This window comes from Colius striatus, chromosome 10 (assembly GCF_028858725.1).
Source record: "Colius striatus isolate bColStr4 chromosome 10, bColStr4.1.hap1, whole genome shotgun sequence".
NCBI classification, from domain to species: Eukaryota; Metazoa; Chordata; class Aves; order Coliiformes; family Coliidae; genus Colius; species Colius striatus.
In genome coordinates this window covers 10,761,484-10,788,970 of record NC_084768.1, presented here as the reverse complement: position 1 = coordinate 10,788,970, position 27,487 = coordinate 10,761,484, and the positions used below count along the sequence as shown (strand labels likewise).

At 40.5% G+C, this 27,487-nt stretch overlaps 1 protein-coding gene across 1 annotated transcript in view; it reads right to left on the bottom strand.

The window, feature by feature from the left end:
• The window catches only part of CRB1 (crumbs cell polarity complex component 1), a 109,648-nt gene that overhangs the window by 60,703 nt on the left and 21,458 nt on the right, over positions 1–27,487 (bottom strand). Inside the window, exons 3-4 of the mRNA XM_062003957.1 lie at positions 8,109–8,693; positions 2,074–2,269 (exon numbers count right to left, since the gene is read on the bottom strand). Of these exons, the coding sequence (XP_061859941.1) occupies positions 2,074–2,269; positions 8,109–8,693 (781 nt within the window). The remainder of the gene's footprint in view (positions 1–2,073; positions 2,270–8,108; positions 8,694–27,487) is intronic.

Here is a 27,487-nt window from a genome sequence, read left to right as displayed (position 1 = left end):
CCTTCAGTTGGGTGCTGTTCAGCTTTGTGGTAAAAGCTTTTGGGTTTTTTTTTATGCCTTAGTCCATGTTCCTTTTTCCCCTTGGCCCAGAATCATGGAGCAGTGAGAAACATTCACAACTCACTGCTTCATATGAAGCCCCACTTGTGTGCCTTTTTTCTCAGATATCTTTGTGTTTGACATTGCTGTTGACCTCCAAGGATACTGCAGAGTGCCCTTCTTGTGGGTAGGCCATGACTGAGTAGGCAGATGGCTTTTTCTGTTAAGAGTGATACTCTTAGATACTCTACCTAGGATATTTTTAGGGCTTTTTGTTTGATGTTCTCACAATATGCAGAAAGCAATACATGCAGATGTTCTTTTCAAATCAAAAGAGCATTGAAGGTCCTGGGAATATTTCCTGCGGAAAAAAAATTCTTGGAGCATGCAGAGGGATCCTCTCTGCCTGCACATACCAGGTTTTGTAGGTCCAACTACGGCATCTCTGTAAATTGTTGAGTGTAAATAAGAAAGGTTCAATAATGCAAAGCTGTTATTTTTAAGAGATCTTTGTTCTCGTTCAGAGTTACGATTTGTTGCATTCATGAAACAGCACTGGAAGATAGTCTGAAATTTGGGAGAGAATTTTGTTTGGTGTTTGTATTTGGAGCTTTTAATGCTAAATCTGACACCTCACATTTCTGTGGGAGCTGGTGGCACACACAAAAGCTTTAGCTGTACTGTAGCACTAGTTAGAGAAAACTGCTGTTTAACGACTAAAATTCTTCATTAACCCCCCCCCAAAAGCACTCAAAAGAAATGAAATTGCTAGACACCCTTCTGTTTTGAATTGCTTTGTTGTCCAACCCTTTTCATCATGTAACAAATGTGACAAGAGCTCCAATCGTTCTCCAGATATCCTGCAGTATTTCAAGCCAATTAAAATTGCCCTTATGTATACCTCAGTCTTAAAAGCTAGGAGAAAAATGAGTAGGATTAAGTCTGGCCTGAATGAGCATCCCAGTTGCTCACCTCATGCCTGTATCCTCAAAAGGCTTGCAGGTATAAGTGGGTCTGCTGTGAAGCAGTCAGGTGCAAGGTGACCTCTCCTTGCTGTCGTGCTTTGGCTACATGGAAAAGAGTCAATTGCTTTGTCCTGTTCAGAGTCATTCAGCACTGCTGAAAAGGTTGGTGCCGTGTCACCACACCGTACAAAAGCACATTCCCAGAATGTGACCTCTTCCCTCTCTCATTCAAGGCAAACATGCCTTTTGCTGACATGACCTTTGAACCGCTAAAATCTTGAAAACTGTTTTAAAAAAACTGGGAAATAGAGGACAAATCCTGTACTAGTGAGAGAAGCACCTGCATGAAGACACTTAGGAGCTTTCAGACTGAGCTCATACACATGTATTTTCAATCTGGGAATCTCATGCTGAGTATGCAAAGCCAGTATAGGTGTATGGATGCCAGAGCTCTGGCTTCTGGGCTGCCCTTAGACCTCTGTGTAGGGCTATTAACAGTAGGTAGAGAAGCTCACTTTTCTGCTGCTTTGTATCCTTTTTTTACCTTTACCCTTGGGCTGCAGGTAATTTTGAATAAGCAGCTGTTGTTCTATATGCCTCTAAAGCTCTTGACATGTTTCCTAATGGTATCTATTACTATGGTTACTATTCTTACAGTTTTCTCCTGCCTCTTCTCTAACGGTGTGGGCAGCTGCTGTTGAAAAACTCCATCTTATACACTCTTACACCTCTTCTCAAAACATCAGAAACAGATTTTTGATCCTAAATAACAAAGGGAGAGACAAACAATGTGTTGTAAATATTTAAAGTACAAATGTGAAAGATGTACTTCTTGGTCAGTCTTTGCCATAAATATTTTATTGTCCTGTTGGTTCTGACACCAGGCTTGCACTCATTATTCCTTTTCAAATTTAAACCAAAATCAGTGCAGGATCAAGGAGTGCAAGCTGCAATTTGAAATGAAATCAGCTCCCTGCCAGTGCAGGCTGTTGGCGGATCCCTGCCTGATAATAGAGGAGGTGATAGTACCTCACAGTAGCATTTACTCAGCTGTAGAAGCTGTCCATACCCGTTGGCATCGTCCCTGCAGTGTCCCCCGTTGAGGCAAGGCTGACTGGCACACTCGTCCACGTTGGTTTCACAGAGGAGGCCGAGGAAGCCTGGCGGGCAGGAGCAGGAGAAGCTCCCCAGAGCATCATGGCACGTCCCACCATTCAGGCAAGGCTCTGATAAGCACTCATCTACTTCAAGCTCACAGTTTGTGCCTTCAAAAGCAAAGGAAACAAGCAACCCCAAAATGTAGGAGATCATTAGTTTTGAAGATCTTGGCCAGGACCGTTTCAAGTACAATATTCAGAGAACCTTTTTTTTTCCCTGTTTTTAAAAGGCATGTCCCTCTCAATGTGCATTACAGAACTAGTTTTTTCAAGGCTTGAGAGAATTTGCAACAGAATAAATCGTTGATTTTGACAAGAAGAGGTAGAATAACAACTTTTTTATGTTAGCTTGAACATGGAAACAGAACAAACTAATTTTCAGAGGATTCAAACCATGCTACTATCCTATTTATGTAACAGGGAAGTGACTAGTAATTTAGTGATCTCAGAGAAGTCCATTTAACACTGCACAGTTAATTGAATTCATTGGGAAGCCATTTGTTTAATTGTGTTTTATTGCTTTTTATTTAAGATTTAGCAATGTATATCTATAAATTGGTCTATGATGCCATGTTTGCAACAGGTCAGAATCTCGGAACAGCTGATAACTGATGGAACTAAATCAGTTATAATCTTAGTCTACAGCTGTTTATGATAGTTGGCAGGCTAAATATACACTCCTTTTTTTCTTATCTCTGAAGCAGTCCAGGAGACACTAAGCAAATTGGATAATGAATGCATCGCAGCTCCTGCTTTGAGTGTTCCAGGTTTTGTACACTTATGCATTTAGTCAATACAGTGGTATTTTAAAAAAATATGATTCACCTGACAAGTCATTTAATTTTAACAGCTACAGCATTGGCCACAAAATAGATGCAAAGTGGCAAATTCCAAAGACGCATCTGCATTTAAGTAGACTCTCTTATCTTTTATGTGGTTTACCAAAGTGGCAGTAGTATTGTAAATAGTTTCCAGGGGAATTTGCTATTTCAAAGAGAATCTGCAGCTCTGAGAATGGGTTCCATTTTTTAAAAAGTGAAATTTTCTTCAGAGCAAGATGGTGGAGCAGGCTTTGAAAAGATGGGGACAGACACATTTTGGTGCTGGATGTTATATTAACAATTTATTTAGGAGCTCACTTCTAAATGTTTGTCTTTACGCTGGTTTTGCCAGCTCATTCCTGCTGTGAAACTTGTACATTCTGACTCAGGACATCTTCTTCAAAAGGGTGATATTTATAATATTTAGCACCGTTACTTGATTACTAGTTTATTTTTATTCTTTTCAATGTAGCATCTTTGTTTAAAAAATTAGATTTAAATCCATATGATGGATACATATCTGGAAATATCTTAAAATGCCCAAACAAAATTGTAGGATGTTAGCTCTTTACTATTTTTCATTGTATTTGAATGTTAAAATGCCAGTTCATCTTTCCAGTAGTTAAGAAATAATACTATTGTAATTCTAGAGAACACATTTTTAGTTCCTCGAGGCCACATACATGGGTGGAGTCACCAGATTCACTCATCAGCTAGCCACTACTTTCAGCAGGAGATCCTTGCACAGGAACACTTTCTTATGGCTTTATGGTAATGTACATTACATCCAGATATAGTGAGCAATCCCTTTGTGGTCATTGCCCTGTGAATTCACTGTAATTGTAAACAGTGTGTTTGCAGAACTATGTCTAGTGACCGTAAATCTGCCAGAGCTTGTTAACAGCTTACTGCGAACACTAAAAATCATGTGACAAAACAAGCCCTGTTCAACTGATCTTCAGTTCAGCCAAATTTAAAACTCCAGGCCTGAGAACAGCCTGATGATTAACAAGAGAACACAGCGTCGTTGTTGTGCTTCATGTCTTTAATCTCTCAAGCCCAGCAACCTGCCTTCGGCAATGTTGCCTCAGAAGAAAACTTCTCTATAATGCATCCAGGCAATGCGATATGCCACGCAAAAGGGGGGAATTCCTTCCTAGCCTCCACTGAATCTGCTGTCAGGCTTTCTTATCTGTGAAGAAGAGAGATGGAAAGATTAGATCTGCATTTGCACCTCAGTTTAACATTCTGTTGTAAATATGCTGGATGCCAAATATCATATGCCAAGGAGGAAAAAAGAGCACCAACAAGCCCTGCCACAGTTACTGAATGGGGCTACACCGTGGAGAGCAAAGGCATCCTGTCCCAGAGCTGGCAGAGTATTGCAGCAGATACTGAACCACAGAAGTGGTTTGAATTGAAGGACTGTAAAGGTTGGATATAAGTGACATCTGTAACTTTTGTGGTTGCTTTGAAGAACTAAGATTGTTTCTTACGCTGCATGCTCTTCAAACAAGTCCTACTGTACACTTCTTTATACAGTCTCAGTCAATAAATAGTAAGTGCAGGAGAGGATAAAACAAATACAGCTGATAATTCAAAACTTGCTTGCCTACACATACATTATAAAATCACCTTCTGGTCAAAGATACTATGGATTTTCAGGCTCAGAGTGGTTCCAGGAGGGCCTGGATGTTCTTAGTATGGCTGGAAATTGGTATCCAGGTCGCTCCTTCCTGCACTGTTGTGCTGTGCTTGAGCACGGCAGATATAGGAGACCATCCCCAAATTCCTCAGTCTGCATTTAGCAATCTTAAGTGATATCATCTGGGTGGAGAGTGTCAGAGTGCTATTTTCTAGAAACCACCTTTTAAGAGACAGGAGGAGAATTTGTGAAAAACTAGAAGGAAGAGTTCAATTTGTTGGAGAGAGGCTCGTCCTTTTTGAGGACAGGTCAATGCTAACCACCTGTATTCATGCACAGTTGTAAGCTTTAATAGGTCTTAGGACACTGCACTGTGCAGACACAATTGGAGGGGAACAGTGGGGCTAAATCCAATCAAAGATTTCAGGGCCATGAAGTCATGAATCGTGACAAGCACACTTTGGATGTATGTACCCTCTGTCAATCTTTCTTTTGAAACCCTTTGATATGGTCAGTACTGCTGGTATCCCCTCACAGCACAGTGCTGTGCTTAGGAATCTGAGGAGAGCTGAAAACCTGGGCTGAGTTCTCTGCTCAGGCTGGCTAGGGCACAAGGTGGGGAGTGCTGGCTTGAAACTTGAAAGCTGTGGAAGAAAACACACTTTCCAACTTTGTTGGCAATTGCTGGTGGATGGACAGTGTTGTTTGCTAATGATATTGCCATGAGCTTGTTGGGAAGTGGGATCTGGTGTCAAGGTATTCCACCCCATGCTAGAGGCTGCTGCACCTCTGCTTGCCTTTAAGTGTCTAAGGCTTATGGTGCATCTGCTTTAAATATTTCAATGGCATATACATTTTTTATAAAAATACTGCATGAGAACTTAAAGATCTATCAGGCATAATTTCCTGATATTGTACAGAGTTCATCCCAGCTATGGTAACATCCTGGTAAAAGGTATTGCACAAAGGATGTAGCCTGTTGCACCTATTTCATCTGTCACTGAAACTCTTCCTACTGCTTTTGTCTTGGGTGAATACTGGAGTTTGCATCTGCCTTCCACTGCTGACAGCTAACACTAAAACGTTCACTGGAAATAGAGGACTGACTTCAGCTGTGTCCAGCAAGGTAATTAATGTACCTGGCTGTGGGTAACAACAGGCTCTTACACCACGTGCTCTTGGGGTGAATTAAAAGCAAATGCAATTAGTGCAATGGAAGAAAATAAAAAGCATTTGATTAAGGTAGCCAGCAAAACTTCAACAAACCAATTGAGCTTCATTATTTAACAGCTGTGTGACACATGTCTTGTAAATAATTTCACACGTGCAGAACATTATCATAGAAACTGCAGATTTCATGCTAAATTTTCCAGTCTTTGGCTCTCGGTGCGTTCTAACCTCTTCCATTTGTGTAAGAATTATGTGTGACATTTCTCAGCTATTTTAAGAAGTGCTGCAGCATACCAATCATACAAAATAGCAGTCATAGCCCATGAAACAAGTAGCGACTGCAGCCAGTAACTCGAGCATTTGTTTAACATTACTGCGGTAGATTTACTGTACGTTCTCTACCTACATCTCAAGATGTATAACCTTTTTAACATCTTAGGGAAATGAGATGAGGCTGGATGACTTCCCACAGTAATTCATGATGTCAGGCCAGGATAATAATGGTTGGCAAGATCCCTTGACAGAGTAAATGAGGGTTTTTATTACCAGTGGGGACACCTCAGGGCTTTCATCCAGTAATCCCTCTGGCTTGTGCACTTAGCACAACTCACAGCAAGGTGCAGAAAAAAAGCAAAAAAAGAATGCTTCTGATAAATCATCTTGTTAAGTAGCCTTTAAAAGCTGGTGGTTTACCGCTGAAGGAGCAGTCTGCTACTCCTCTGTAGAATTATTGTGATTAGCCTCTTTGCTGCTGGAAACAGTGTCAGAGCTGTAAGTGAAAATATCACAGCTTCTTCTGCTTTGTGTTTTAGACCTCTTCTTTCTTGGTTTTCTCTTCACTTTCTAACTCTGTTTGTGCTGAGTGTGGAGCATTTGGTGGTATCGCCTGAGTTTTGGTTGAGAGCAAAGAGCATCAGCCTGGGAAACAGCAGAATTTCATGATGAAAGTGGAGCAACTCCATTAAAGGAAGTTTCCTCCAGCAGTATTGGAGGAAGTCTCCTCCAGTAGTGTGTGTATTGATCTAAACTTTAATTTATTTTTGTTTGGGCTTTACTGTTTTCTTACATTTTTTCTCTCTTTGGCCCTGAGATGTAGATTCTGTTTCTTTCAAAATGAGTTCCTGGGCTGTGGATCCAGGCCTGGACCCCAGTAACAATGCCAGTTAAACAAATACAGTTTCCTGAATACAACAGGAGGTCTGGGCTGAGTCTGATCATTGCAGAGTAACCATACTGGTTGTTAATAGGTTTTTCCTTCCTTCTGCTCTTCGGCTTTCCCCTGGTTGTGTAGTTTTCTCCTTGGCTGGCCTGGGCTCAAACACCCGCTGGCAGCAGCAGGGTGGTGGGAAGGTAACAAGCTTCCTTCAAATAACATTCTCTGTGCTCAGGAGAGATATTAACCAAGGGCTGGCTTCTAATGAGTGCTGTGTCAGACACGGGAAAGCTGCTTTTTACCTCTGACTTCCCCTCCTGCATGGGGATTTGGGGATGGAGTTGTAAACCACATATCTTTTTTCTCATTCATTTGAATCACTTGAAGCAATAGATGGTTTTTTCCCCCTTTTAGGCTGCATGATTCTCATTTTTTTCTTTGCTTACCTGACTGGCAATCTATCACTAAAATGCTCCCCTTTTTTTTTCTTTTAATGATTCGATGTGTTACCTTTTGCAGTCCTACACCTGAATGCAGCTTTGAAATTGAAGGGAGCTGTCTCCTGCAAGGAAGTAGGCAAGAAAAATGGAGCCACATAAAATGAGATTATAAAAAAAATGGGCAGCTTGAGAACCTGATAATACTTTTCTTTCTATTGTACTTATGTAATATCCTAGTTGCAAATAGGTCCTCTGTTCCTGGGAAGGGCAGAGGAGAGGAAGTTAACATGAAATGCATGAGTTTACTGAAGTGTACAGTTTGTCATGATTTGCAAATCAAGCAAGTCTAATTAGATCTAATTTTTAACCCTGTCAACCATAGATTTTGTCTGAGGACCAAAACCAATGTATAGCACTCTGAGGACATACACTTTTAGAATGTTTCTTTTAAAAGGAAAGTTAACCTAGTACTGTGACTTAGCTTGATGTTCATGGAAGTGCTCTGTCTTTTTTGGTAAATATGAGATTTCTTCAGCCCTTCTCTATCTGATAGATTAGTCCACAGTGATAACCCATAATGAACCAACAGCTTCCAGTGCTGAAGGCCAGGTGGTAAGAATACAGATATGACTAGATAAGTGGGTGGGTGGCAGAGTTGAACGTGGAACACGAATTATGATGGTTCTCCATGACACAGAGTTATTTTACTAGTGCTTACCTCTGTACCCAAGGGGACAGATGCAGTCATACTGTCCAATCTGGTTGAGACAGGTTGCCCCATTCAGGCACGGATCTGACACACACTCATTCACCTCCAGGTCACAGTGCTTGCCTTGGTAGCCCGGGACGCAGTAGCAGGAGTATTCACCAACCCCATCCCTGCACATGGCTCCATTGTGGCACGGCTCAGACATGCATTCATCGAGATCCATTTCACAGAGCGTACCTGTGTATCCTGGGCTACAAAGGCAGGTGGGCCCAGCCAGGCCATTTTGGCAGGTGCCTCCATGCTCACAAGGGTTTGTGTCACACACACCAATGGCTACTTCACAGGTAGGTCCATTATACCCAGCAGGGCACTCACATGTAAAGCTGAGGTTTCCAGCAGAGCTTAAACAGGTAGCATTTTGAAGACAAGGGTTTGAGGAGCAAGGATCAGAGGTTTTATTGCAGAGTTCCTCCACAGCGTCCACCGATGCCTCTGCACAGTGGCAAGTATCGTCTTGAGGACCAGCAATGCATGTAGAGTTCTTTTGGCAAGAGTTTGACAGGCACCTGGAATCATTCCTCACGCAAAGTGACTCTAGAAAGGAAACACAAAAAAAAATCCTGAGAATTTCCACAGCACTGGGAGTAACCAAGAGTGAAAGAAGTGCATCTGTTAACACAACTGTGCTTCAAAACCAACAACTCCTGTTGAGAAGAAAACAGGTCTGGTAATTGTGTGATGCATATTAGTACACTAACAAATGTAAAATGAAAACAATCATGAAAACGTTAGTAGGTTGTAATTTCCTGTTCTCGCCTCTTCGAACAACTATGGCCTGGAGTGTCAGGACTGCTTAACACTACATCAAGAGTACAGTTACAACATTAGTGGTTGTCAACAGATATCCAGCAATATGGAATGCATTTAGATATATTTGAGAAAAAAAAAATGTTACTAGAGGAAGGAATGGAACCACGTTTTTCACTTCCATACCACTTTGTGGTTGAAATTTTTTCTATTAGATTTCAACAAAGCTCAATGACTCAGATGCTGTTAGAGGTCAAGTAAGTGATTTGAGCCATCACACACTTTGATTTTTGGCTTCCGTATTATAAATGATAATTTGACAGCTGTACAGCATTTCCACCACTAAGAATCTTCCCAAAAGCCTGACATTCAAAGTTGCCCTCCAAGAGCCTCCCAGCCTCCGAAGCTGTAAGGACATGGTGAACACAGTGTAAACATGTTCCTTAACCACCAGGAACTGGGCTCCTGACAGTAATTCAAGGCCACTTGCAGTAGCCTTGCTGCTGTGAAGAATGGCTGGCAGTTAACAATAGCTTCTTCTCACTTCCCAATCAAGGAGAAGTGAGCTGTTACCAGTACTGTTCATAACCCACAACTAAGAAACACTGATGGCAATCAAGTAGTGAAGTATGCTTTTTCAAGTAAAAGAAAACAAGAATCTTGCCCTGAAACTATGTAATTTTAATATCCTGGTTAATTGTCTCCATGACAAAATAAGTGTCCATAATCAAATAAGCAGAGTATGCATATGTAGGTATGTACCTGCTGCCTTAAATTCCATGTTGGGCACACTGAGCAATGGCTACAATGTGCCCAATACTAAGTGCCTGAGGTGGGTGCACTCACCTGGCTGGATCCTCTGCAATCACAGCTTTGCTGCTAACAAGATCAAGCGAGCTAGGTTGAAGCTTGTGTACTTTTATGTGTGCTGTAATCAGGTTCTCACATTCAGCAGAGACATAGGTGAAGAATGTAATCTGTTGCTCACTAAATTAATCTCATAATATCCTGTTGCTCTGTCTGACTTGCCATTGTTCAGTATAGGTCAGTGGAAATGGTGTTTATCATTAGCACTTGTCCTGCAGCATTTGGAAATTTGTTACTCACATGTAGAAACTGACTCAAGGCTGTGGAGAAGGTAAGACACAAAGTGATGATTGCAAATGGAGTGTTTGTTCTAGACCTCTGTCCTAGCCTAAAGGTCAAGATTTTGAATTCTGAGGAGAGGCTAATGGATGAAATCCTGGAGTTGCCTCCAAATACTGTGCTAGTAAATGGAAATGATGGCAGATCATAGAATCATAGACAGTGATTAATGGAGAGAAGAAAGGCTTCCCTCAGAAGAAATACTCCCAGCTCTCACTGAACACAAAATTCACAGCCAAGACATTCACCAAGGTCTCCCTCTACAGTCAGCAGTATCATGGGCCTTTCTCCTCCTCAACATACCTCATGTATGTTCTGATGTCCTGTAGTTTACATAACTTTGTATATTACCAATGTATTTAGTTTCTTTAGCCTGGATAAGAAAGGACTTAATCACAGTTAAAAAGAACAAAACTGCATTCCTCAGGAACTTTTGCATTCCATATTTTTCTTGGAATTGCACAACTTTAAAGAATTTTCCTTTCAGCCCACCTGTCTACTGACAATTCATTGACAGTGAATGTTTGAAGAAACGCTGCAAAATTGAAGAAATTAACCATGATTAAGTTATAACATTAACTATTGTACTGTCTAAGAGGTGATGTCAATCATTCAAGTGCTTCCTAAGTAGGACCACTGTGACATGAGAAGCAATTTAGGTAATTATTAGTGCTTTCCCAGAGATAATTTGCATGCAATTCAATTTGTTGCAATGACTGTGTGTGAGAGAAACTGAAGCATTTGCCAGTCTGCAGTTTTGATAACATACTAGCATTGAGCACTGCTTCAAAAGCTTCAGAGCTTTCTGAGGTGGTAATAGTGGATGGAAAATGAGAGATGAGGAAAGAAAGCCCTAAAAGCATAATCTGTAGTGAAGGCAACCAGTTTGTCTCCAAGGTGACACCACAATGAAACAGAAAAACCTTTCCAGGTTCCTTTTTTTTTTTTTAATTTTAGCTAGTGTTTTAATTTCAACTCCTCTGCCTTCTATAAACCAAATTTCTTAGTCAGAAATAGCCAATACACAATTCAATAAATCAAGCACACACCAGGGGATTCTTTTGTCTGATTTGTACAGGTGAAGCAATAAGGTTTCTGGAGTTTTATCTTCATTCTAATGTGCTATGCCATGTTGTTTATGATTTGTATAAGTCTAGAGGAACATGAGATCTGAAGGAGTTAGTAGGTATGTACTTTCCATTTTCCACCTATATAAGACAAGTTATTTACACCATCTCCCTTCATTCCCCATGGAAACTCAGTTTCCCTGCTGCTCTCCAGTGATGTGGAAGGATGCATTTGTGAACCTATTGAGCACTATGTGGACATGAGAGAGGAAGAACATGACAGCATATATAAGCTGAACTCCCCCATGCTCTGTCAGGTGGCAGAGTATGATGATGTCTGATCTGAAAGCTGACTTGGTTTGAGCTGATGGCTATACATTTGCAGAAAGAGCTTTAAGGGATGGCAATATTTCACTGTTTTGGGGAGCCTGATTTTTGGTGAGCTTGCACAAGGATAACCTGTAAAGGCCTCATGTTCTAGCTCACATATGCAGAGGACTCTTTTTCATTCTTAAGCAATTAAGGTCACTTCAGCAGTCACTTGTTCTGACAAAGTCTTAAAACTTGTATGTAACATTAGAAAAACAGAAACAAAGTGCTCATCACTCTGGATTTACTCTGACTGACACCTAAGGTAATTATCAGTCTCTTTATAAACGTTGATATATTAATCTAATTGCGAGAGGGATTCATGCCAAGCATTTTACCCGACGGTTAAATCCTTTTGATGCAGATGAGGTGTTTGGCAAATTCTTTGCAGTAAAGCTTGCCATCTACTGGCAAACTATCAGTACTGCCATGTCAGTACTTGCATCTTTAACGAGAACTGGCACAAACCCTTGAATACAAGAAATGCCAAGAAAAAGACAGGTTTGGGTTGTTATGTTTTTTTTTTTTTTCCTCTTGGATGAGCTTATTTAAATTCATTTAAGTGATCTTGTGAAGTGTATGCGTAATTGAACTTATATAGCTAATAGGCACTAAAAATGGATGATTTTGACTGGCAAAGGCTTCTCCCTAGAAACTACTGTAGTGGTACAAGACATTTTTAGGATGTCAGAAACGCATAACAATGAGCATAGGGGGAAGAAATTAAATTACTGGGAAAGTTAACATAAACAGGGCAGGATTTTGGAAAAGGCCACAGCAATTTGGCACAGATCTTCTGGCTTCTGACAAGGAAACTAGTGTTCCTTACCAAAGCAGGTAATTTTGAAGGGCTCATCTGTATATCTTTCCTGACAATTTGGATTTTTTATTTTCTCTATATCCTGTTTGAATCAGAGACCTAGTGAGTTCATGGGGGTCTTTCAAAATATTCTGCTGTCTTAAATTGATAAAACCCAAAGTCAAGTGAATCGATGATCTCCAGTTCTGAGAATCTGATAAGTAACCTCAGCCATTCAAAGCCCACACAACAAAAATTTCCCTAGCAGACTGTGTTGTGTTGTGTCAGAAATGTTTTTCAGCAAAGGCTTGTTCTCTAAGGACAGGACTCTTCCTATGAGTTAGTGAAATATCATAATCAGCAGCAGAATTGAAGATCCAATTTCAATCACTGCTAATGATGTTGTTATGAACTGGAGTTCACTTGACTATGGTCATGCCTGCACATTGCTAATCACCTCATCATGTCTGGAGGCTACTCCTAATTTGCAACAGCTATTCTTCAAATGTGCCTCCTTCCCCTGAAGGAGGACTCTGAGCTTCACAGAAGCTTTCAATGCTAACAGCTTCAGTCTTTTACATATGCTGCAGAGATTTTTCTGACCTTCTTAACAGAGTCAGCCTTTCTTCTAGTAAAAAAACCCAAAACAAACCTATAAGAAGACAGAATTTCTTCATACCCATTCAATCATCAACATTCATGAGTTTACTGTGCTTTGAGGAAGACTTCTTTCGTTGTTTTCCTTTACTTTTTTTTTACTAGAGTTAATGCTTCACACATTTGAATTAAACTAGGAATCCACACGAGATATTCAGATCAAGCAGTTCACAGAAAAATCAGACTTTTTATTAACTCATGCATTTCAGAAAGAAGTGGATAGCAAAAAAACCCAATATGCTGGTCTATGAGTTGAGAAATGAAACTTAAAAATACTCCCAAGGAAATAATTATTGAATTATACTAGCAAAACAAACAAACAAACTTTTGTTGTTGTTTATTTGTGTGTTGATTTGTCCTTTAAAAAAAAACCAAAACACCCACAACCCAGAAAATTTGTTAGATGGGAGTTTTTTGTTGGTTTTAATTTGATACAATAGCTTATATAATTGACACTTTGATGGGGTCAGTCACTAGAAAGACAAAATTTCATTGGGATAAATGAAACAGCCATTGCTTCTTTTATTGCTATTACTTCAATCTGTTTTCTGTTGAATCAAACCCAGCATTGGCATTTGTTCACAACTGAGGGCTTACCTTGATGCTGTGAAGAAGCCAGTCAGGACTCAATAGCCAATGACACTGTTAAGCAGGGATTTATTGCAGGACTGGGGAAAATGGGAATTTCTCCAACAAACGTTCCCAATTCAGCCTTTGGATTTTCAGCTTATATTTACAACAAACATGAATATTAACCACATTTCCAGGAAAGGCCCCAGTCACAGTCCTGTCTTGGTCCACCCAAGTTGCACCTCTGTCACATTTCTTTTGATGTCCTCTTGCATCCTCCAGTGGTCATTAGGGATAGCTGTTGGATTAAGATCCAAACTTTCCTTGTGATATATCTTTACTCCTGGGTCCTCAGAGAGGATGAAAACTGGCCTAAAACCTCTGCTATCCCAGATAACAGTTTTGTTTAGGGCTAGACAGGGCTTGCAACTATCAGTGGTGTACAATGTCCAAATGTTCGAGTGTAGAACTAACATAAGAGCTTTGCCGTAATAATTTTGCTTAGGAACATACCAGCCTTGAAACTGTCAGGGCTAAGCAATAGTAACTTTGTTTAGGAACGTGCCAGCCTTGAAACTGTCAGGGCTAAGCAATAGTTATGTTACAAGAAATAGCTGTGTCTTTCTAATAGCTCTGTTTGTGGGCTTACAAGACTAGGAGTTTCATAACACTTTATGTGAGATTTTCTAAGTAATATTCTAAGTTTTAATAAGCAAGCTTCCATAACCTAAACTTACCTATCTACCTGTGAATCAACCTTATGATCAAATAAGCTCACTAAAGAAGCCATAGAATGACATATCTGTAGCAAGGGTTTAGATAGGCCAGTGTCTGGACTTAGACATGAGAACCTTCAATGCTTGTGTTCATTTCTTGTCTAAAACTTGCCCCCTGGATTTTAAAACAAGTATGTGAATCTATGTCACTGAAATATCAAGCTCTGTGACTTTAGTGAGATCTTGAAATAATTAGCATTTAACTGGAAACATTGCCCAAGGCATTTAGTGCTGCACTGAAGAATGCTTGGCTTTGGTACAACTAAGCACATCTCCGTTTATCTGCAGTGCACCATGACACAGAAAATACAGTTCATCACTATGACAATAATTTCCTTGCAAAGACAGCCTTAGAATGTTGTGGGTGTGCACATATATTCAATCCTGATGTATCTTGGAGAACTAGGGAAGAGATGAGCACAGCTGCATAACCGACAGTGACAGAGATTGAGATTGGGTACCTTCACCATGGACTGAAAGGCGGAGAGTCCACTCTTGGATTAGCATTTGGCAAGTGAGGAAGAAAAGGACATGAAACTATGCTATTCCAGATAAAGCAGGTAAGTGGCTACCTTAGCCCTCAAAATAGCTTTTCCATTGAATTTCTTTCTGTACAGATCATTTCAGGTTTCCTCACAGTTCTGATTTCCAGACCGAAGTCTCAAACTTCCTAAACATTGCACTATCAGTTTTTTACCCTCTCCCTTCCCATATCCCAGTGCATTTGTTCACTGTCTCAATGATTTAATTTAATGAGTGGCTTGTAGTTAATGTGGGGACATTTCTTCTTTGCAAGCTTCACCTGGGAAGAAAGTGCCAACCCCAGCACCTGACCTGTTCTATCCACAGCTGGAATTTTTACTTAATTTGCTCAGTTAAAAAAAAAAAAAGTATATCTTGGGAAGGTATGAACAAAGTTTTGCCAAACCAGGAAGGACTTGTTGATGTGTCTACAAACACCGTGGTCATAAGGGGTTAATCCTGAATCGTTAACTTCAATTGTGTGTCCAAAACATCCTAGCATGTTGTTATAGAAACCACTTTCAGGCTTTAAATCTTGACTCATGATTATTACCATAGTAACCAGCACCTCACACGGGCAGAAAAGAAAAAAGGCAGTTATGCAAATATCCTATTTCTACCAAAAAAAAAGACAATTTTGTTTTCAAGTACGGCTGTATCAGCTAAAACAGGAAAAGTAAATTAGGAACCTATTTTCTGAAGCAGAAGTGTTGTATATTAGCATAACAACTGAATATCATTACAAATGTTAAATGTTGTTTAGGAAACACTTTAAGACTAAAGCTATATGTGATGCAGCTTAAAGTGTCTCCATTTCACTATTCACCCAGTGAGGGGTGCAAGTGGTGCTAGGGAAGTGAGAAGAAGAAAGTAATGCTTACAGTTGGAAAGAACCTGTATTCCCAGTACTGCTAAGGAGAAAGGATAAAACGTACACCTTGGAAGCAGATGCATGAAAAATAACAAGGGCAATAGTGTCAGAGCTGAAAAGGGTTGTAGAGAGACCAAAGCATAATCTCACTTCTTCTCTGTATCAATGCAGGGGATTTTCAGGAACACGGGGAGTAACACAGCATAAAACTGTCAGTTTGTGAGTTTGGGTGAAATCCAGTTGCTCCTGGTTCTGTGTGAATTCCAAACAATGGAAAATAAGGAGCAAAGGAGCTGTTGCCTCTCAAAGAGGTCAGATCTCACCTTGAGGCACACAAGGTCTCACAGCTTCTCTTGTGTCTGGAAAGAGTTTATGACACTTTACCTTTGTGTAAGAGAGAGGGTCCCAGCTCCCACTGAGCAGGATTAAGTCCCTCTGAATTCAGTCTCAGCAAGGAGCTGGGGACTTGGCTGAACTGAGAGATGTTGCTCCTCAGGCAGACCAGCTACCCCTGACTTACAGCACTGAGATATCATTTAGGTCAGAACACGCAAGCAGCCATGCCAACACTGTGCTCAACTGCTATCATGGGAAGGAAATAGTCAGGAAAGCTGCCATTTGCTACTAAATCTTTGATCCCCTGAACATGGAGTAAAGGGGCTAAAAAACTTGAGTAAAAAAAATAACTTCAGGTCTAAATTCAGTGTTCGTGTGTTGTTTTCTTTCAAAATCCATTAGAAGGCATCCTCTCCAGTCTCCTTTATTTGGAGTTCTACCCTTCATTACCATTTTCCTTTTCTTAGTACGAAAACAGCGGTGATTCCAATATACAGTAGTGCATAAAGGTGCTGTGATTTTTAAAGCCTCAACTATTTGTAAGATTGACCCAGGTGTGATTTCTTTCTGTGAGTCACAATTGGATAAGCTTAGAGCCTTGATTGTTAGAAGTGCACCATCTTGCAACATAGGTCAAAAATTTCTCTTCTGGTAAAGGATATTTTCACCTCCACTCTGTAAGTGACAGACTTCAGAAAATTAGAGTTTCTCCTCTATAAGCCACACTTAACCTTTGGCTTCAAGAAAATGTGTATATGCTCATTGGTCAAATGTACTACACTAGTAAATAATAGTGAAAAAGTTATTGTCAAGTGTATCACATACCACACAGACAGGTTTTGATGACTCCCAATTCAACATAGTGTCCACAAGCACCTGTTTCTATGGCATTTAGATAACCAGAATATCCCATCAAGGCACATCATATCAGATGCACCACATACCTTCTGCATAGCCAAACCTCTAGCAACAAAATGCACATTCAGAAAATGATGCTATTTCTCACAGTAGAACAGGGGCAAAACCCACAACAAAACAAGTAAGGGTTTTTATAGATCTATTCCTTTTCTCAGCTGGCTTACTATGCTCTGCTTTGAAGTCTGTGAGGAAATGAATGTTTGAAAGTTTCTAGGTGCAAAGCTGCGTACTAATGGGCACAGATGTTGAGATTGCCTTCAGCAGGTTCTCAGTAACACAGCTGAGGACTAAATCTTGCTGAAGCCAACAAAAACCATCCGACCAGCAAAACCAGCTTCAGCTTTACACTAGCATCACACTGATAGCCATAGCCACTGGAGTGCATGCTGTCCCTTGATGGATGCATAGTCCTCTTCTCCCATGACTTCAGTTTCATACTGTGGACTGGTGCTCTCCTATCAAAACCATAGTGCTGCTTCTCCTGTTTTTCCAGATTTTAAGAAAGTAATCATCCCTGTGGCAGATCAGCATTGTGTTGCTGTAAATACAGTGAACTGTGATTTAAACACCGCAGGAATCAGAAGCAAGCTTCAGCGTGGCTGCAATGTACAATGAGTACAGAGGAAGCAAGCTCATTGTTTTCCAGCATGAATATAAGAAGCATTCACAAACGTCTAGAAACTCTGGAAATTGTTAGGAAAATCAGAATTGTTACTCTACTGGTATCTACAAAGCAAGTCCTCAGATTGACATGGTCACGTGGTTATCTATGCAGCTCATTTGGCTGCTTTTCGCTTTGCAGCAGAACGTGATATCTAGTGTGTGTAGTAGTGATCCCAGAAAAGTGCACTGAGCTTGTGATGCTGCCAGGCCAGACAGGGCTGGTAGACCTCTTGCTCCCATCACCACTGGCATATTGTTGTGTCATTGAACTTGTGTGGCTGACTGAGTCACTTGACTTTCTTAGAGAGGGTTCAAGGCTGTGTGTCACATACTAAGGGCACAATATTCCTTCCTTGTCTTCTACATCATAATAACAGAAAAAACCCTTTGAGCTATAATTTATCCACAAACACCTTTTTTATATCTGATTTTTGGAAACTTTAACAAGAAGCCAGTTCAGTAATGTAAGATATCATTGCTCAAACTCCACAAAATGATCTGGAGGACAATAAAGATTTAAGCATTAGGCATCCTTGTTGCAGTGACAGTGAAGGTTTGTATCACACAAATCTGCTCTTATGACACAGGGAGAGTTTGGAGGCGAGGGGGGGGGCTGTTGCAGTGGCTGAGTGGAGGATATAATTAACAAGCAGGGGAGAGAACTAAAGCCTCCACAGCTTGACATTGTGCAGCTTTCTCTATCCAAACAAACTTTTGTGCTATATAATAGTGGGGAAAAAATAAAAAAGTGTATTTTGGTGGAAGGGAACCTTCCTCACAATGATACCAGTCCTGACTTACCAGTCCAGAGTACATTATAGGGCAGCATTCCGACCCTGCTTTGTATTAAATTCTGCTGTATGAATGAGATCTGTGTAGTAGTAAAGGTTCAGCCAGGAAGAAAAATAAGTAAAATTTGATGACAATAATCAATACTTGATAAGTATAGAGTCACTGTCTTGTTGGGAGAATAATTTTTTGCATGAGTTCTGTAACGGGGCTTGTTTTATAGTCTCAAAGGGCATAATCATAGAGTCATAGAATGGTAGGGGTTGGAAGCGACCTCTAGAGATCTTCCGAGAAACTGCAGAACAGATTGGGAAGTGGCTCGGTACTTAATAGCTGGGGATTCTCAAAGGCAATTTTCTCCTACAATCACAGTTCCTTGGATCGGTAGGATTATTAATTATAGATAGCCTTAAACAGAACAAGGCACTGTACTGTACTCCTCTAACACTGTCTCATTTAAAAGGAACAAAATCTTTTAATTAGAGGTTTGGCTGCAGTGTCATTTCAAGATACTTTGGTATCGATTTGATCACGGCATCCTACTGTAACACATACAATTCCATTAATAATCAAAGGAGCTTGTAGGCATAACAGCGTAGGAAGCAAGTGCCAAAACATTTGCCATTCAGCTTGCCAGGGCAGATGGAGTACTGAAGGGACCACCTTGCGGGACGGGATCCATGGACCACGCATCAGACCGATATGATCGATGCAGAAGCCGTTTATTTTAGCATTCAATCACATTATATATGTTATTATTTTCTAAATACATGATGTACTCTATTATTATTGGATAGCTCAGTCTATCATTCTCTGTTCATGTGCTTAATAGTAGAATATTTGTTAAGCGTAACTATGTTGATATCTTGATAGTTGCAGTTTCTACATTATTTTACCTAATTTCTTCTCTAATTTGTATTCTAAGCTTACATAGCTTCTTTCACACACACACAGCTGCCTTCATATCTACATTCTAATAAGCAACTTGTCCTGGACTATTCTTCAGTCCTATTGTTAACTGTCTGATATAGCCAAAGTCTATAGCCAAAGCCCTCAGATGCAGAGGCCTCGTGCAGCTTACGGTCTCATATAACCAAAGTCTGGGTGGGCCACATGTCCCTCTCCTTCAGGTACATTGCTACAGAGTATCACCATCCAATACAACATTTAGTCTGTGGATTATGGTCTATAGTTCAAAAGCAGAGCTCCATCCTTTGTGCGATTTTCTGTACTCTGATCCAGCCCATGCTTCATCAAGTCGTTTCAGGCGGATGTATTTAAAGCTTTTTTTTTCCCCTCCAGATAAATGGAAGCATGCCATTTCTGCTAACAATTCTTTAGGCTAATTTTGTCTCTGTTATGTTTTTACTTTCTTGTGCGTTAGTCATCATGATGGAACATATAAAATTGGTCAGAGAATTAACCAGATAAACATCAGTTTGTATACATGCATGCTCAGTTTACTCTTAGCATCATGGTTTTCACTATTAGATGTGTTCATTCTTCTTGACAGATTGCATCCTTTGACAGAGAGAGGTTTATTTCTGTAAGTTCTGATGTTGCAAGAGGATTTTACTAACATTTTCTTCACTGTGCAACCTTAGATATTTGCACTAGATACATACACAGGAATTACTACATTTGTCATGTATTGCACTCACGGGTTACAGATGCGAAAGCAGCAGGTTTAGTTCCACAGCAATGTGGGTCAGATTCCTGTCGAGTGGATGCATAAAGCCAGGTGCAGGTCTATTAGAAGATGACAAATTAGCACCTCCAGGCCCTTGGCCCTCATTGGCTTCTTAGGGAGCTAATGGGGGTGGAGGAAAGATGGGTTAAGGTTTCTTATAGCTCTGGGAGGCCAAGTCTGGGTCATATCATGTGAGCATCTGTTGCCAGGTTAGTCCTGTAGTTGGGAGATGTTGGTAAAGAGATTATGCTCTGTGAGGAGGGGTTTAGTGCCCAACTTTGCTGACCCTAGGCTCCCTGAGGCTCTGCAGCAAGGTGAACAAGCTTCATGCTGTTTTCACTCCTTAATTGATTTAGGGAGAAGAAAACAAGCTCTGGTAATGGAGCAGGAGAGGGACAACTATGAGTCTTCTGGAGAACTAGGGCTTGTCTGATCAGCAGGAACACTCCATGTTGCCTACAGAGAGAGCACTGCTGTCTGCACTGCTAATGAGATCCATTCTGCCTTGCAATGGATGCCCTTTCACTATGCTTTTCAGGTAAGGTGTGGGTTGTATGCATGTAAACCTAATATAAAGTCACTTTAAAAAATAATTTCTGCTTTTTAAAGTAACTTTTGCATACCTAGATATTCTTGTAAGTACCAAGAATTTGGATTACTATCAAAACTGTATATTTGCAGGGACTACTTTTCTGGAAAAAAAAAACAACCAACCAAACAATAAAACCCCAAACCCTACTCTCTCAGTCCAGGTTCCTGGCTGTCAGAATTCCTGCTCAAATCAGTGGTACTTCTGGCACATTGTTCAATCACTAAGCTTAATTTGTCAAGCATGTGAGTGATCTTTAAGCACTTCAGTGTGTCCCTACTAAGAGTTATGCAGTTGCTCATAAGTTTAATTCAAGCACAGAATGTCTTAACAGTTTCTAAACTAACTCCACCTGTGCTGAGTTTTCTGCCTGTTACCACAGTACTCTGCAGTTGTGAGAATGTTTGATAGGGATTGATGTTTTCTTTCTAGGCTACTCTCTTCTAAGATGTTAACCAATAAAATGAGATTCCATTTTATTAGTAAGTAGGGAAAGTAATGCTCCAGCTAAGCTGTTATGACATTCTTCCTCCTCTGCCACGTTTCTTTCTTGGCTGCTCCTCAAAAGGGATCCCAGTTTGAACAGCATGCTTAGGAGAAAGTGCAGCTGGAGAATTCCTGGAGTCAGCATTCCCCAGTAATCCAGTATGCCCTGCTCCCTGAGAGGTGGGCTGAGGTAGTTCTTGTAAAGCATTTGGACTCATAGCAGTAGGATGGGTTGTTGTTTAGAAAAAAATGAATTTCTGGTACAGAATCTGTAATTGTCAACTGACTTCTTTGAGGTGGCTTTTGCCAGCCTTTACTGAAGTTTGTATAAAGCAGCTTTTACTAAAAACTCCCTAGGAATATGGTTTTGAAAAAGCAAGATCTTGTTTTCACTAGTCTGTAATTCTTCACAGTTCCTTAACAATTTTTGTAACACTTCTCCTTTTTCTTCTCCGCATTGTCATGGCTGTTTGCTGGAGTGATTGAGTTTTCCTAACTGTCAGAACAAAGTCAAGACAACGTGAAGACAATGTCAAGGCAAATATAGAAGGGTGACAGTGTGAAGAAGGGAAAGAGAAAAGAGCTGTCAGTACTCAGAATGCTTTGTAGAGCAAATATTTCAATGACAAAACCATTGTCACCATGCGTTGAGCAGGAGAGAGAATAAAGCAGAGATAGTGAAGTTACTGCACTAAGAACATGTCTGGAGGACAACTTGGAGTTGAAGGACTTTAAAAAAGCAGTTTGCAAGGATATTTTTCCACCCTAATTCTTCTGTCCTGTTATCATCTAGACCATGTGTCAGACTCTAATACTCTAACAATAGGGCGCCATTGTGATTTAAGCTTCTGGCATAGTAATTTGCACGAAGCACGCTTTTGAGGAAATCGAAGAATAAGGATTCAAACCTATTTTTTCTCCTCTTTCTAAATAGTATACCTGAGCATGGAAAGATATTTCATAGCCCTCCTACAGGAAGAAAGAAGGTGTTCTCCTGCTCAATGCAATTCCAACATACTTTCCTGGATGTCATACGCTCTGTCCCCTGCTTGGGGCACGTCCTGCTTGGGGCACATCCTATTTAGGGCAGCAGTCTACAGCATGATCTAACCACATTCAGAGCTCAGCACTGCAAGGTGCTGAGTATCCTGATCCCATCAAAGCATATTCTTAATCCAGCCCCTCAGTATAATAATTTTTCTGAAACCTCCTTGGAGAGGAGACACTCTCACATGTGATATATGCCTTCATAAGGGAAAGATGTACAACTCATGGGGCTAAATTCTAGCGCTAAAGCTCTGTGTAGCAGTAATTCTGCTCTATGGAGAACTTGAGTAGCACCTCACTGCACAAGTTTAGAGCAGTTCTCAGGACATGAAATTAAGCAGTGGTCATGCAGTAATCCTGTGAATTTGTTCTTTGTGCATGTGTGCTCTTTCTTTCCTCAGCATTATAGGTGGTGAGAATGACCGGTTTTCTTACTATTTCTGTCCTGTTTCTGAACATCAGGATAATCAGATACAAGAGGGACATTAGTCTATATTGTTGCAATTCTGGAAAAACAAAAACCTTGCTGTTAGTGACTTCTAAATTACTTTATACGTTGCATTGAAGAGGTTTAAGAAAAATTAACTCCTAAGTAGTACTCCCCAAAATACTTCAGGGGTAGTATTTGCAGATATAAGAATTAGCTGTTAACTACTTGAAACTGAAAAGGCTGAGTATCTTCTATAAGTTGTGTGTACATGTTTATTATAGTTTCTTTTAAGGAAGACGATTGAATAGTTAACAGAATTTCTTGTTGCCCATGAAATAACTGAAAATAGCCCAGAAAGGCTTATTTTTCCAGCATTATCCCATTCCTGTATTGTGTCTATTTGTAATTCATGACAGCATTGAATTTAAAGGCATCAAACCTGGCTGACTTTGATGTAAATGCTATCCATAGCTGCAGCAGCAGTGTTCCAAGTAAGCTGTTTAAATTGATGGTAGTCCAAGTTATATATTGCTGAAGGGTGACTTTTCCCCCTTGCCCAGTTAAGTTCTGTTAACCTGAAAATAGTCTGCCATTTTGAATCGAGCATCAGCTGCAAAGAGTGAGTTTCTTGCCTGGGGCTCAGATGCCTCCTCTCATTAGTGTTCACACCTCAGCCTTCATATGCCTCTAGTAATCAGTGAATCTCACAAATCCTCATAAAGCAAAGACTATAAGATGGCAAGGTAGTGACTACAAAGAGTGTATTGAGCCCTTCACAAAAGGTGGCTAAGAGTTATCAAATAAGTGATAAACAAAGGAAATGCTTAGGGTTAGCAATGGAAATCACAGCTATAAGGAGTGCCTACATTTGCTGTAAGAATGAATAAACAAGAGATTCATCTTTAAGGAAAAAAATAATAAAAAAACCTTACTGTATTACAGATCTCTCAGGCTCAACAAAAATATAGAAAAACATGTCTCCTTCCCTTCACAAAGTATATATCTCTCTCTATGTGTGCATAAGATATGAAAAGAGAAACACAAGATCTACATTTAGTAGTTTGAACTGGAAGATCATTTGGACTGCATTCATAGTTCATTGACTGCAGGAAAGGTAACAACGTTGCCTTTTTCCAGCTCAGCATTCTCGTTGGTAAAAGGGAGATGCTGCCTGCTTGCAGGCTATGAGGTTCGATCTGCTCATGTTTTGTGAAACGTGCAATACACTTCATGAGGAAAAAGTAGAAGTTATTTCTAAGTAAAAATATTTTCTTCACGTTTGCAAAGAAGACAAAAAATCCCAAAGTAGCCTATTTCTCCACACTTGCATGGCTACTGGCTTTGGGCAGTATCATACCTTTAACAGTAACTTTAAAGTCAGTAAGTCTTTGAGAGAGTCTAAATTGATGTCTAAATTTAAACTTGATGTACAGTGTAAATTTAAACTTGTGTAAGTGCTAGGAAGACAAATGAGTTTTACGAGGTGAAATGTTGGACTGACCTTGAACATGAAAGCAAAGCCCTCACCATTAGCACAGAAAAAATGTTAGATTCCAGGACTTCACTTGAGAAGCAGAACCAATTAGAGAAGATTAACAGAAATGAGGTATGTAATAACTGGAATGAGGCATGACTGTGGTAGGAAAGGCTGAATTATTGCACTTCTCACCAAGGTCAGAATCTTAAAAACAGTACAATTTTTTTAAAGACAAGTGACAAGTTTTGCAGATGAACAGTAGCAATATTCAAGCTCTGTTCTGCATGTAGGAGTTTCCCCTATATTAAGACTGTTTTCATCCTTCATATGAGGATACATTTCTGAATATGGGGTCTTAATCAGGAACATGCTCACATTCCTACTACTCTGCAGGTGGTTGTGGAGGAATAGTCACCAAATCTGCACTAGACTGGTAACACAGCAGAGCTTTGAGATTTTAGTTTTAAGGTAGTAACTGATTTTTCTGTCCTACTTTTTTTTTTTTTTTTCTTCAAATGATGTCTGAAATACACTTTGCAGTCTTTTTCCTCAGGCTTTCCACTTCCCAATTCTTCCTGTCACTAACCAGCTTCCCACAAACTTTTATGACCTTTTTATTACTGAATGGATTGCATAGCACTTCTGACTTACTCCCTGAAACGAGAACTTTACCAGAGCTCTAGTAATGGGCTCAGCTAAACTGAAAATGGTTCACATGGAATAGACAGGGTTGCAAGGCACTTCTGGAGGTTATCTAGTCCTACCCACTTTCTCAATACTGCATCAACTAGAGCAGAAAGCTTTATGATATGGCTACTTCTCAGTATTTTCTGTAATGATTTTTCTGAAATAAGAATATTTGGGGAAGCCAAGTTTACTGTAAACATGTGTAATGACATGCCTGGGGTTAACTGAAGTGTTGGTGCTCATCAGTGGCTGCAGAAAAGAAGCAGTCACCCATGAAGACCTGGAATTCTTCAGGCTCATTCAGAGCCATGGCATAAAAGATATGCAGGTTTAAAAAGACAGGGAAATCAGTCTCTCAGCTCCACACGTGTTTGCCTTTACATAAATGTAAGTATGGAAAGGGTCTACTGTCTGCAGGAAAGTTGATACAGCATGTCTAAAACTGAGGCACAATTCAATAGCATTGACAAGTCATTGTATGGGTTTCCTACGGAACATCACATTTCTCTGCTAGCCCAAAGAAAAAAAGTGTAATTCAGAATGCAAACGCTTTTCTGACTGCTGTCTATCTTACAAAAATCCCTATAAAGTGTAATAACACTCTTCACTTGCTTTTAGTAGTAATGAATGCAATTCCCTCAAAGTTTAAGAGCAGAGATATAATGAGCAGAGGCCATTGTTGCTAGCCAATCAAATTCTTTAGGATTCAAAAATGTAGTTCTACTACTGATGATTTCAAGTATCTCAAAATGTCTCATTATCCATCTACTTGAGATCAAACCACTCTTGATTACAACCACAAACTTCCTGGTTACGTAAAGTGAAGCCAAGCTGGTCCCTGGAGAGATGCCTGTACAATAGAGAGGTATAGGTAAATGGGTGCAGACACTGCTCCCTTTTGCATGCTTTAGGCAGCTCTAATCCAGGTGCCATGGAGCTGTGCTAGCATGGCACAGTGCCTGAGATAACAGGCTCTGCCTCTCAGCATGAGCTAACACAACTACACCACTTCTGGACCAGAGGTGGCTGACGTTCAAGCAGCAGCATGCAGCATGTATTACTGCAGATGTACTCAGAAGCTCTTTCCAGCTGTTAGGAGGCTAGTGGGTTATACTGCAGACTTTTTGCTGATAATAGAGCCTCATCTCTTCTTGACACTGTTCAGATTCATGGATGGTTAGCCATAGCAGGAGCAATAGCACAGCTGCTTTTTAAGTACCTACAAATTGCCACCAAGCTTAGCAAAACACATCTGAAGCTACTGCTGTATACAGTTACTCTTGCAAGGTTAGATTATTACAGTGAGGATTTTGCTGTCAGTAATCCATCAGTGAAAGTTACTTAAATTGCAGTTGCTTGGATCCTTGCAGACTGGTGACTAACTTTCGAAGTCCTTGCTTTGTCTTCCTGCCAAATTATTTTGTTTTCCAAGTCCTCTAGCTCACAGACAAAGGAAAGAAGAAATGTGTCACAGTCAAATTCAGAGCTAGGGCCTTTTTTTGTGGAACAAACTGCTAATGAAGTACTCTGTACCATCCCTGTTAGAAACCCTAACCAGGGAGACAGGGAACTGTCAAGGGAAGACTGTGACCAATGTATGCTGCCTTTCATCTGCTCCTACAGCTCCCCTGGAAGTTGGAATGTGAATTAGAGTAGCTCTGGGCATAACTGCTTTAGAGGGCAGTCAGCCTTTGGCAGCCCCACAGTAGAGGAACATAGGGATGCCTCTCAGAAACTGTCAGCAAAGGAAATGCCAGGCCATTGGGTCCAGGAGGGAGTACTCAGGGTATGCAGGTTAGCTTGTTTACCCACAATCTTCATTTCAATCACTGTGATTGAAGATGCTTTGAAGGAATGCATCCTGTCTGCAGTCTCCCTGACTAATGCAATTAAAGATGCATTGTCTGTCTCATTATTCAAGGAAAGGTTAGGGGAATAGGGTTCCAGTGTGTTCCGCTTTGGGCAGGCAAGCAAGAGCAGTACAAAGAATCAAAGAGATTCTGCCCCAGAGCGCCCACCCATGCCTCAATTACTCAAGCACAGCACTTCCCAGCACAGAATGATGAACCAGGCAAGTGCCCTGATCCTTGGTCACTGGAGCTGCATGTAATGGGTGAGCAGCCCATGCCCCTCTTCTACCCACACACACATTTAGCCCTAGAAATATTTTGATTTCTGTCCCCGCTGATAAGACTTGGGGCAGGCAGAAGCTGACCTAACCCTAAAGTTGTAGCAGCAACTGCAGCCTTGCTTTGTTGATGCCTGGAGAGGATGGGGTTTTGCTCAGCCTGGAGGAGTCCTTTGGAGCTCTAATGGCAGCTGCGTGGGGTGTTGCCGCATGTCCCGCTGCCCACGGAGCAGCTCTGTCAGTTGCAGTGTTTGTCAAAAGACAGAAGCAATCTTCTGTTGACCCATTTTATGGGTAAATAAAATATAATCAATATCAAGTAAACATCAGGATATCATCACAAAAAGGTTTGTCTAGGGGGTTTTTTGCTACTTGTTGGTGTGAAAGGGCTTTCATATGCTACAGTACTGTGAGTGGCTGAGGAAACAGAAAAGTACAGTGAGTACATGAAGCATGTCAATCTCTAAACCCAACAAATTAATCTGTAATACCAATCTAGAGAATAATATGTATCATTTATCTACTTGCTGCCTACTGGCTGTGACTCCAGATGAGTCAATTAGG